The 12503-nt window shown below is 39.9% G+C and overlaps 1 protein-coding gene and 1 non-coding gene across 2 annotated transcripts in view; both read right to left on the reverse strand.

Annotated features, from left to right (window-relative positions):
* Positions 1-1643: 1643 nt before the first annotated feature.
* Positions 1644-12503, reverse strand: part of TEKT3 (tektin 3) — a 65684-nt gene continuing 54824 nt past the window's right edge. The window contains exon 8 of the mRNA XM_004603887.2: positions 1644-1860. Coding sequence (XP_004603944.1) covers positions 1644-1860 — 217 coding nt within the window. The remainder of the gene's footprint in view (positions 1861-12503) is intronic.
* Positions 4298-4458, reverse strand: LOC129406287 (U1 spliceosomal RNA). Its single transcript, XR_008630907.1, has one exon. It is a non-coding gene; the product is annotated as a U1 spliceosomal RNA (small nuclear RNA).

The following is a 12503-nucleotide window of genomic DNA, read 5'->3' on the forward strand; positions in this document are numbered from 1 at the left end:
TTCACTTTTGAGTGAAATTGAACTATCAAGAGCTGGACAAACTTAAGAGTGAGATAATAAGCTACTATGAGATGGGAACAAATTAGGTTGTAAAAAGTCTGATCAAGAGAGATAACCTTTTCCTCTGGTAATACAATTTTCTCATTTCAGAACTTCTAGGTCACTGGATTCAAGGTTGGCATGCTCTTTATATCATATCAAGTCAAATTTCAGATGGTTAAGTAACATGGAAGTAACAGAAATTATAAGTTAATGATCTTAGAGTAAGGAAGGGCTTTTCCTAGAATAACTCCATAGGCATAAATCAGAATGAAAAAATTATATATTTCAAGTTTTGCATACTAAATGTCATAAACAAAATGCAAAGTTGTGAAATTAAAGAGAATATGTTCAGTATGTATGACGAAAATGCCATGTAATTGCTATAGGAAACTCTTAAAAAATTGATTTGGAAAAGATAAAACCTGGTGTTGGGTTATAGGCAAATAATAGGTAAACAACTCAGAACAATATAAGGGTCAAGAGACTAATGTCTCTATCACTAGTTTTACAAGAACAAGATATTAAACAATAACACAGTTTTATACTAGAATGACGAAAAGGATAATGAAGGGTTATCAAGGATTTAAATAGGGTTCTCAGACATTACTAGCTGGATTCAACATGACACAAACTTTCAGGAAGGCAATTTGACAACCTATCACAAAAGCCCTTTTTTGTTATGAATAATGCAAAATAATTTGATCTCATTGATTGTTTCTGGATGTTGTAATAAGTGATTTTTCAGTTTTATGTGTCTATTTTCTCTACTTTTCAATATACATAATGAAAATGCTTCTTATTGTAATTAATCAAAATAATTTTTACAAGATACATCATGAAAGATCCAAGAATGTAAACAATGCCTCATTTTCAGTCTCTCTATGTTATTCTGGACCCTACAACACTTCTCCACTGGCTAGAGTTACTGGTGATCAGCTTGCTTTGCATTTCTCTTTTCCTTGTTTCACTGCCTTCTCCCCTTCAATCCAAACTTTCATTGTTCATTCATTACTTTCCTAAAGTCATTTCACTGCTCAGATTGTACATCAGCTCCCCAACTCCCTTAGCCTAGAATGCAAGACCCTCCCCACACCTTACAGGCCTCTCATCTGTGAACTTTTTTCTTATAGCCCTAGTATTATGAATCATATTCAAGCTATGCTACTCATTATTGCTCTAACTGCATTCTGTATTTTGTCTATTATTAGTAGTACTCAAACTATCTCACATCTCACATACCATATATTTCCTCCTCACTGTTTTCTTTGTGACATAGATAAAATTTGCCTATTCATGAGTCCTGGTCTCATCAACTCAAAAAAAAAAAAAACCAAAACACCAGTAGTTCTTTTCCAAGCCATTAATTCTAGCCCATTTACACAATGATACCACAAAAATTGGTTTTACCTTCCCTATTAGATTATAATTCTTTCCCAATACCCAGTAGCCTAGAAATAATAGACAATGAACGTTTGAACACAAGAGGCTTTCCAGACAAGAAATGAGTACATTTCTACAAGTCTTTAATAAGTAAATATATTAGATTTCAATCTGATGCAGGAACAGACTCCTGTGAAGTATTAGACCTCTGTGATGGAACCCTAGCAGAAGCCGACCAGCCTAAGGGTGCTGGGGAAGCTCTTGCGCATGCTCATGCACTTCTCCTGGTCGATGTAGAGAGTGTTGGCTTTGACCGCCAGCTCGTGCTCCAGGGTGGCTTTGTTGTGGGCCAGTGACTGCAGGGAGTCTTCTGCATCCCTTAAGCGCTGCTGCAGGGTCTGGATGGTGTCATCGACCTCATACACCTCATTAACAAGGCTGTCAAAGGGACAAAGAATACAGTTAGCACGGATCACTCGAATTAAGGCCATTTGTAGGTATTGAATTCCTGTTAGAAGCTTGGCTGCTGTGCTGGGTGCACTTGGAGCCTCACAGCAACTTCAGAACCAAGATGCAACGATATGTAGTTCTAGTATGGGGCCCCGGGCATTCCCATTAACTATACCCTTGATCCAAAAAGCAAAATGAAGCATATATACCAAAACATTTTTATATACACAATTATACACATTCATGTGTGTTAATATTTAAAGAAAATATTTAAACAGTCAATATTTTCAAAAATATAAAAAATAAGAAAAATCAAAACAAAGGGGTATTTTCTTACATTTGTTTTATAAATGAAACTATTTTTATGGTTAGAAAGAGGGAGATATACAACTTTTTTCAGTGGCTACTGGAATTCAATCACCTATCAACATACCTTGGTGGTGGTGGTGGAGAGGGGACAATTAACGGGATGGTCCTCAAATTATAATACTGACCTCAACCAGAAATGTTCAAAGTGATGCTTCAATGTTCCAGAATATATATATATATATATATATATATATATTTACAATTGTCTAAAATCTATTCAACTATAAAATGACTGCACTATTAAATTAGTTATATTAACCTTGAAATAACTTTGTTTTGATAATGCAACAATGATGGAAAATATTGAACACATTTTTGTAAGGACAGAAAGAGGGAAAAACATTTTAGATATATTCGGAAAAAAATCTAGTAAGTTTTTTAATCATTAAATCAGCATTGTCTTAATTTTAATGTCTTTGACTATTAAGAAAGCTTTCCTGGGGCTGGAGAGATAGCACAGCGGGTAGGGCGTTTGCCTTGCACGCGGCCGACCCGGGTTCAAATCCCAGCATCCCATATGGTCCCCTGAGCACGGCCAGAGGTAATTCCTGAGCGCAGAGCCAGGAGTAACCCCTGTGCATTGCCAGGTGTGACCCAAAAAGCGCAAAAAAAAAAAAAAAAAAAAAAAAAAAAAGCTTTCCTGAATATCTATTGGCTTTTTTTAATTTCTCCTGTACATTGCAACTATTTTTTTGCTTATTATTATATCATTTCAAAATTTCCATTCCTTATTTGTAAATAGAGTCTTTTGTTGGGGCTGGAGCAATAGCACAGCAGGTAGGGCGTTTGCCTTGCACCGGGCCAACCCGGGTTCGATTCCCAGCATCCCATATGGTCCCCTGAGCACTGCCAGGAGTAACTCCTGAATGCAAAGCCAGGAGGTAACCGCTGTGCATTGCCAGGTGTGACCCAAAAAGCAAAAAAAAGTAGAGTCTTTTGCCCCTGTGCTTGGCTGTCTTCACCAGGGCCACTCAGAGCAGGGCTGGTTGAGTTTCTCTCCTTACCCTGAGCAGAGCCCTGGCAGCCGAAGACCTCTGGAGCCCAGCCACAGCCATGCTCAAGGCCCCTCTCCACAAGTTCAGACGAGCCTCACGCATGAAGGAACCGGCAGAGGAACCCAGTGTGCAGAACCAGGGCTGAGATCTCCAAGTCTGCTTCAATTGGGACTGGACCTCTTTCACGCAGACCCCCCATTTTCCAGTAGCTAATCAGCAACACCCACAAACTGCCCCCGTGCCGTGTAATCCCATCAACGGCCAAGATCAAGAGATTAGATTTCAATTTGATGCAGATGCAGACTCCTGTGAAATATCAGACAACACTCTCAGAATTAGACCTCTTATAGCCTAGTTCTCCCTCTCAGAGAACCTGGCAAGGTACGAGAGCATGCTGCCCGCAAGGCAGAGCCTAGCAAGCTCTCCGTGGCATATTTGATATGCCAAATACAGTAACAACGATGGGTCTCATTCTCCTTACCCTGAAAGAGCCTCCAATGCGACATTACTGGGAAGAACGAGTAAAGAGAGGCTGCTAAAATCTCAAGGCTATGATGAATGGAGACATCTGGCGCCTGATTAAGCAAATTGATGATCAACAGGATGATAGGGATAGTGATAGTGATATTTGTAAATGACCCTTTAAGTATTGGGAGCTAAAGAGATAGTACAGTGGGCAGAGTGTTTGTTTTGCATGTAGCTAGCCAGGGTTCAATCCTGGCATTCCATATGATCTTCAAGCTTGCCAGGTGTGAATCCTGAGTGCAGAGCTAGGATAAGCCCTAAGAACTGCAGATGTGTTCCACAAACAAACAAACAAACAAATAATAGACATTAAAATAAACAATAGACATATTAATTTTTTCCAAAGGAGTGAGAATGGGGCTTGAGCAATAGTACAGCGGTAGGGCATTTGCCTTGCATGCAGCTGACCCAGGTTTGATCCCCGGCATTCCATATAGTCCCCCAAGCACCGCCAGGGATAATTCCTGAGTGCAAAGCCAGGAGTAACACCTGAGCATCTCTGGGTGTGACCCCAAAAACAAAAATAGGAAAAAAACCAAGGGAGTGAGAACACAGTACCCCACTACCACAAATGATGCAGTCGAGTTTCCCACATTTTAGGAAATCGCAAGGGTCAGCACCTCCGGACTGCAATGGAGAAGCTTCGCCTGGGAACACCACCTTCATGACCATGGTATCTCCCCCGCCAGGTGAGCTTATAATATCAATCTTTTTACCTGTTAAACTTGAAGCATTTTTGAATCTTATTTTAAACTTTTAATTTTATGATTTTCATAAATCACATTTCACTTTAAGTCAAATTTTCCTCTTTCTCGGTGCTTTTTGCTCTTGCGTTTATATTCAGATATTATATTCACAACTAACAATTAAGCAAGAGAGCTTTACCCACTGATCTGGCCAATAAAATCCAAGGGATAAAACTACTTTGTTACCTGAGAAAAATAATAATAATGATAATTGCAATGATTGATTGCTTTAGCAATACATATAATTTCATTTTTGGTTTGGGGAGGCCACACTTGGCTTTGCTCAGGGTTTACTCCTAGCTTTGCACTGAGTGAGCTCAGTCACTAGAACAACAGTATGAAGTAGTGTAAATATTCCCATCTAACAGATGAGGAATCTGAAGAAGGGACAAGGAATTTAGTTTAGGGATTTACAGTTTTGCACGGAACTACCTTTGGATCAGAGTCTTTTAATTACCTTTTAGCTCTTTTAACACTGGTCAGTTAAAAATAATTACACATTGATCAAAACTTAACCAGCTTCATAAAAATTAAGTTTTCTTTACATTGGAATCCATTTATCAGCAGACTGTGCATATATTAAATAAAAATATACAATAAAATAAAGAGAACAGTTACAATGAACAAATACAGATAGATGTTTCTAGATAGAATTTTGCTGTCACAGTAAACTATCCAGACCATGTTAAGCTGATTAGACCAAGGCAATGTCAATTGAGTTTCAGAACACTGCAAATGGATAATAAATGTTAGAGGTCATCAGACCCAGCTTCCGTGTTTTATAGGCAAGGAAATTAAGCTGGAGGATTGATAAATTGCCTTCTGCAGGGGCAAGCAGCCCACATGTGTTTGCATATAGTTATTCAGGAAGTTAAGGAGGAAATCAGGAGTTCTCAGTGGCCATAATCAGGACCTGGTTCCCATTTCCTGACCCCACCCACTAAGCTCCCTCAGAAAAAAGAACAGAAGCAGAAACCTGAAGTTGGCTTCAATATACTAAACCTGGTTATAATCAATCTGATTTGTAGGTGGAATACACAAATAAAGGATTACAGATAATTCTGTGAATGTCCAGTTTTTAATGAAAATTTTATATTTTAAATTATGGAAAATGCATGCCACATAAAATTAGAAATCTAAACTACCACCTTCCAGTCACAGAACTACATCTTAACATAATGAAACTCTGTCCCCTTTATCAGTTCTCCATTCCCATGACCCTGCCAACCCTGCAACCTCCCTTCTTTCTATCTCTATGAATTTGACCACTCTAGATACATTATACAAATGAAACAATAGAGCATTTTTTGTCCTGTGGCAGCATAAAGCAGAATTTTCTTTCCTTTTAAGCGAAATATATTCAATTATAATCAATTTTTATTTAATAAAAATATTTTCAAGGTAAATATTTCATGCAATATGTGGTATGTATTTATACTAAAAATATAACTTATTATTTGTCTGAAATTCAAATTCAATGGGCTTATCTGTGCTTTAATTTGTTAATCTGGCAACCCTACCATAGAAGCCAGAATAGAGCCAGGTACAAAGTGGGCTCTAACAATGACACCAAAGCAATAGCTTTTCTACTCAAGACCTCTCATGCTCTTCTCTTCTGAAAAGACAAACAGAAATTGTTCTTAGTAATGCATCCAATTGGCAGCTGTAGATGGGGCAGGGAGATAGGGGTGGGTAGAAAAGTCAACTCTGATTTCTTACTACATTTAGAGCTGTAGTATTTGGATTTATTTTAAAGTCAGAATGTGTATGTTCCTATCTAACTAAATTAAATACATTAACTTTTAGGAAAAATAAGGTGGACATTGTGGTTTGTAATATTGACACTGAGAAGTTATCAAGAATATCCCTTTACCTACTTTTCACATTCAGATCTTGTCCAGTGTGATCATTCCCAGCTATTATTATCATCATACTGGTCTCTTCTCTATTTTACCTACCCTCTGCCCCCCACACACTTGTGGTTGATTCCAACCATTGACCAGTCCCCCCTACCCCCATTTTCCCTGGCCATGGATATTAGTCTATACTACATATTTTATATACCACAAATGAATGCAGTCATTCTATATCTGTTCCTCTCCTTCTGACTCATTTCACTCAGCATAATATTCTCCATGTCCATCATTTATAGGCAAATTTCATGACTTAATTTTATCTAACAGCTGCATAGTATTCCATTGTGTAGATGTGCCATAGGCTGGGCAGTAGGGGGTGGGAGTGGGATGATGGAAGGGATCACTTGGGGACACTGGTGCTGTGAAATGTACACTGGTGGAACGATGGGTGTTGGAATCTTGTGTGACAAATCTAACCATGAACATCTTTGTACGAGTCTATCTCACAGTGATTCAATTGTAGCACTGTCGTCCCATTGTTCTTCAATTTGCGCGAGCGGGCACCAGTAACGTCTCCGTTGTGAGACTTGTTGTTACTGTTTTTGGCATAATAAATATGCCACGGGTAGCTTGCCAGGCTCTGCGTGTGGGCTGGACACTCTTGGTAGCTTGCCAGGCTCTCCGAAATGGATGGAGGAATCGAACCTGGATTGGTCTACCTGCTGTGCTAGCTCTTCTTAGGCTTGGGTCTGGGGTTAAACATCGGTGAAGGAGAGGTGTGGGAAGGATCAGACTTCCCTTGAGAGGTTTAAAAAGGTCAAAGAATTTTCTCAGGCTTTAGTGGCCGGTGTTAAATATGTTTCCTTTGGGGCCAGAGAGATAGTACAATGGATAGAGTGCTTGCCTTGCATGCAGTTGACCCAGATTCAGTTTCCAGCATCCCAGGTATTCTGAACCCACCAGGAGTGACCTCTAAGTAAGAAGTAAGTGAGCCAGGAGTAAGGTGTGCCCCCCAAACAAAAAAGTTTTAATTACCATACATTTATATCGTATTACACACATTCTTACCCCATCAAGAAAAAATCATTCATCTGGGCAGCAATTTCGTCTGGAGAGTCTCAGCAATGTGCTCTCAGTACTGAGATATTCCAAGAAAATGGAGAAGTGACTTATTTCATCGGGAATCTCATTCTACTGGGCCTTGGGTACCGATTTTATTTAAGTTTGGCAGGTGGGGGCATATCCAGCTGCACACTTAGTATTTACTCCTGGCTCTGTACACAAGAATCATTCCTGGTAGTGCCAGGGATCAAATCCATGTCAGTCAGTGGACAAAACAAGTGCCTTCCCACTATTCTATTTCTCTGATCCTAAGTACCAACTTTAACCAGTGTAATGGCATGTCTCTGCCTCAGGAAGGACACTGAAGGAATTCACTTTCTGAGCCTGCATATTTGGGAGCACCTACACGGGGATGGGTTGTGGAGGCTTGGGTCAAAGTAGGCAAGGATAATGCTGCCTTTCTGGAGGCTAGTCATGGAAGGAGACAGGCAATCACTGTGACAAGTGATACAAAGGAGAAACACAAGGGACTGGGCTAGAAGGGGAGGCCATGACAGAGAGGGTGAGGGAGGGTCTCGAGAAGGAGTTCCTTCAGTTGAGTCCCAAGGGAGGACCAGAGCATCCCAGCGCAAGGGAAAAGCAGGCGAGTCCCCTCGCTGAGGACTTGGCGGATCCAAGGCAGTGTGCTCAAGAGACACAGAGCCGAGGAACACAGCGATTCAATTAAAAAATTTAAATAAATAAATAAGGTGGGAAGCTTGCATAACATTAATGCTTTTACAATACTTTCTTCAATGTGTCATCTCATATTTAATAGTACGTGAGAGAAAAGAAATAGCACTAATAAGTAATAATGATTTGACAATGGTGCAGCTTAATAACACTGTATCACTGTATCACTGTCATCCCATTGCTCATCAATTTTCTTGAGCAGGCACCAGTAACATCTCCATTCTGAGACTTGTTGTTACTGTTTTTGGCATATCGAATATGCCCCCAGGCAACTTGCCAGGCTTTGCCGGCAGGTGGGATACTCTCAATAGCTTTCCGGGATCTCTGAGAGGGATGGAGGAATTGAACTCAGGTTGGCAGCATGCAAGGCAAATGCCCTACCTGCTGTGCTATTGCTCCAGCCCCAACACACACACATAGCAAAGCATTAAAAGGTAAAAATAATATCGGATCAGCCTGCTATTTGAATGTGAATGGGCAATAATAAATGCTTCTGAAGTGATAGCCTGAGTAATTTAAACATAGTCCTTAATTCTTACCTATGATAACACCATCCTATAGAACCAAGACCAAGATCTAAATTATGTTTGGTTTAACATAAAATTACAAAATACAGAGATTAAGCAGCTAGTCACCATATTTCTCTACTGTCATATCTGATAGAATATAATGAACTCTACTCAGTCAATACATATGGCAAACTGACTTTGTGTTTTCAACACTCAGGAGGTCCGAGGCCCCTCTTGGTCAGTCAGGCCAGCAGTTCAAGGCTCAGGCTAGAGGCTCTGGTGCTGCTCAGGCCCCGAAGCGAGGATTTCCTGGGCCACCCCTGGTGCTCAGGGGGACAGAGTGGTGCTAGAGACCCAGCTGAGGTCAGCTGCATGCAAAGCATGTTTGCCCCTATTGTCTCTCCTGCCTCACAAGCAGACTCGGCTTTCTGCTTACTATCCTATTATAAATTATAATTAAAATGCATACAGCAGCCCTTCCTTTTATATTCTTTTTCTGATGTGAAGTTCTTAAGAGTAATCAAACACTTAAAAGTCCTCCTAAATCTATGCTTTTAAATTAGCATTTCAAAATGTGTTCAATCGCACTATATACTCCCCCCCCATAGAAACACAAATTCACACAAAGAAACCCACCACTATCCAACATGCTTCTCAGAGAAAGCAAATACACCCTCCTTGTCACATTAAAATGGAAGGCTTTTAAGTGACTAGGATGTACTGAGATGAAGCAGCTCCAGAGCGAATGGTCACAGACCCTGAGAGCCACCTGCAGAAGTGAGTCTGCTGAGGGACGGGGCAGCAGGGAATGATACCTCAAGAGAGACGTGACAGGGCAAGGACTTTCTGGTGCAGAAATACAGGATGCCTAGATTACTATTAACTATTACTATTGCTATTAAGAATTGAGAATCATGGTACCAAAATTACAAAAAAGAAACCTCAAAATATAAAGTTGAACATTCATGTATAATTAAACTGAAAAAGAATGGTGGAAATTCGAACCCCTGACATCAAAGGTGAAAGTGAAAGGTGAAATTCAAAGTCCCAGCCCATCACAGAACTCTGGAGTAGGGATGGTGTTTGAAAGTAGAATTAAATTGAAAGGGTAGAGGATGAGGGCCAGAGAACAGAGGGTATAGCCTTGCACACAGTCAACCCAGGTTCAATCCCAGCACTGCACATGATTCCTGAGGACTATGGGGTGTGGTCCTAAACACAACTGCCCCCCCAAATAAAACCCCACAAAGGGTACAGAATAAAGGTAATCACAATCCTAACTAATAATTAATGGCAACAGATGTGGTGTAGCAGAAATAAAGTGCAAGCAGGCATGAGAACTGTACTCCATACAGACATATTTGCACCACACCCTTCATTCTATCTTCTCCCCCCCACCAACGTCTCAGTGCCCCCCACCGGTTATTTCCAACCACTCCCCCTGCCCCTACTTCCCATTCCCTGTCAACCCCTTTCATGGTGAACTCAGTTCTGAGATCAGGTTTTAGGTTTTGTTGCCTTTGGCCATTTTTTATTATTTTCCTGTGCTTCTTTATATTCTTTATATTCTAAAAATGAGATGATTCTATATCTGTCCCTCTTTTGTGTTCCAGGCTCAGCTTGATACTAATGAGATCCATTCACCTAGTAGCAAATTGTATTATTTCATCTTTTAATATAGCCACGTAGCATTCCATTATCTGCATAATACATATATTATTTACATATACAAAATATATTCCATTTTATATACATACAAAATAACTAAAGATAGATAAGATGATATATACATAATATAATATACATCTATCTCCAGTCATCTGATCTTGTACACTTGGATTGTTGGACTTTGCCTATTGTGAATAGTGCTGCAAAGGACACAAAAGAACAAAGGTATTTTCAAAACAAACCTACCTCCAATCCTTTACTGGCTTGTCCAGAAAGAAACAGGAACCCTCCCAAATACTTTCTATGAGACAAACATTACCCTGGTACCAAAAGCATACAGAAATATCATTTAAAAAGTAAACTATAGACCTATATTACTGGGGCTGGACTGAGCTATCATAATGAGCCCATGTAGACTGTACCGTACAATGGGCAGGAACATAGGGCCCCATGAAAATGGGCAAGATTTCTCCTGTGTCCTGACCGGATGGATGAAGTTGAACATTTTTCCCTTCCAAACTGCCTTCAGTAAATAATTTAATAAATTTCAGTATATTGAAAGGGGCAGTTTTCCTTTTCTCACAGAAGCCTGGCTGGTCTTTGACATGCAGATCTCAGGCATTAGCCTGGCCTGATCTTTGACATGTAAATTCCAGGACTCTGGCCCAGCCTAGTCTTTGGGATGCAGATTTCAGGTGCAGGCCCAGCCTTGTATTTGGGATGCAAACCCAAATACTTGTAGCCCAAGAAAGGTTTTGGTTTTGGTTTTGGTTTTGTATATTCTTTCCTGAGGCTGAAATTACTGGCCTGCAGACACAAGGGAACAATGCATGTTTTGCTACCTCAATGTTCTTTCTGTAACTTCTTTTGATGACATCACTGTATTGTGCCCTTTAGAGGTACCATGATCAGTAAAAGAAGATTTTAGGGCACTCTACTTATGTCACAGGCTTGAGAGAACCTAGACCCTCCATGACATAAATTTCTCTCACGTTCCTTGTCTCAGCGCTTTGGACTGAACAAATGTTCACGCAACACAATATTTTTGATTAATATAGATGCAATATAGATTGCATCTATATTTTGATTAATATAGATTATAAATAATCCCATCAATGGCCAACATCCAGAGAGAGACTTAAAAGCAAGCTCCCAGAAGCGCACGGCCGCTTTGTGGCCACAAGATATCTTTAGCCTTCTTCTCCCTCTGGGAGAAACTGGCAATCTTCTGAGAGTTTCCTGCCCACATGGGACAGCCTTACAAGCTTCCCATGGTGTATTCATATGCAAAATCCAGTAACAAGCTGGATCTCATTCCCCTGACCCTGAAGAGCCCCCAGTGCAACATCATTAGGAGGGCCGAGTCAAGATAGACTTCTAAGATCTCAGGGAAAGGACGAAATGAGATGTTACTGTGCCCGCCCAAGAAATCAGTGATTAACAGGATTTCATGATTTTGTGATCGTGATAGATGCAAAGATCCATAACAAAATATTAGCAAATTGAATCTAACAATATCAGAAAGACCTTACACCTTATGACCACGTAGTATTTATCCAAGGGATGCATTAATATTTGAAACTCAATCAACATAATGTGCCATATCAATACAAGGAAAAATAAAAACTATGAGAATATCAGTGAATATAAAGAAAACATTTTACAAGCTCCAATACACTTGTTAATGATAAATTAAAAAGTGAAAGTATCAATTTGCAAATGATACTAAGAAAACCATAAATACTTCAAAAACCTCTTTAAAATAATAAACATACAATAAGGTGGCAGTTTTCAAAATCAATGTGCAGAAATCCATGGCATTTCTTTTTCAAAGACTTTTTTTTCTTCTTTATTTTTCTTTTAGGGCCACAGCTGGTGATGCACAGGGGGTACTTCTGGCTCTTGCACTCAGGAATTACTCCTGGACATGCTCGGGGGATCATATGGGATGCTGGGGATCGAACCCGGGTTGGCTGTGTGCAAGGCAAACACCCTACCTGCTGTGCCATTGCTCCAGCCCTAATCCATGGCATTTCTACATGGAAACAATGAAGTAGAAGAGGGAGAGGAAGAAGGTGAAAGAGAGAGGTTTAAAAATAATATGGGTTCACAAAAAATCAAGTACCTAGGAATCAGCTTAACAAAAGAGGTTTTGTTAACAAAAGAATA

This window comes from Sorex araneus, chromosome 6 (assembly GCF_027595985.1).
Source record: "Sorex araneus isolate mSorAra2 chromosome 6, mSorAra2.pri, whole genome shotgun sequence".
NCBI classification, from domain to species: domain Eukaryota; kingdom Metazoa; phylum Chordata; class Mammalia; order Eulipotyphla; family Soricidae; genus Sorex; species Sorex araneus.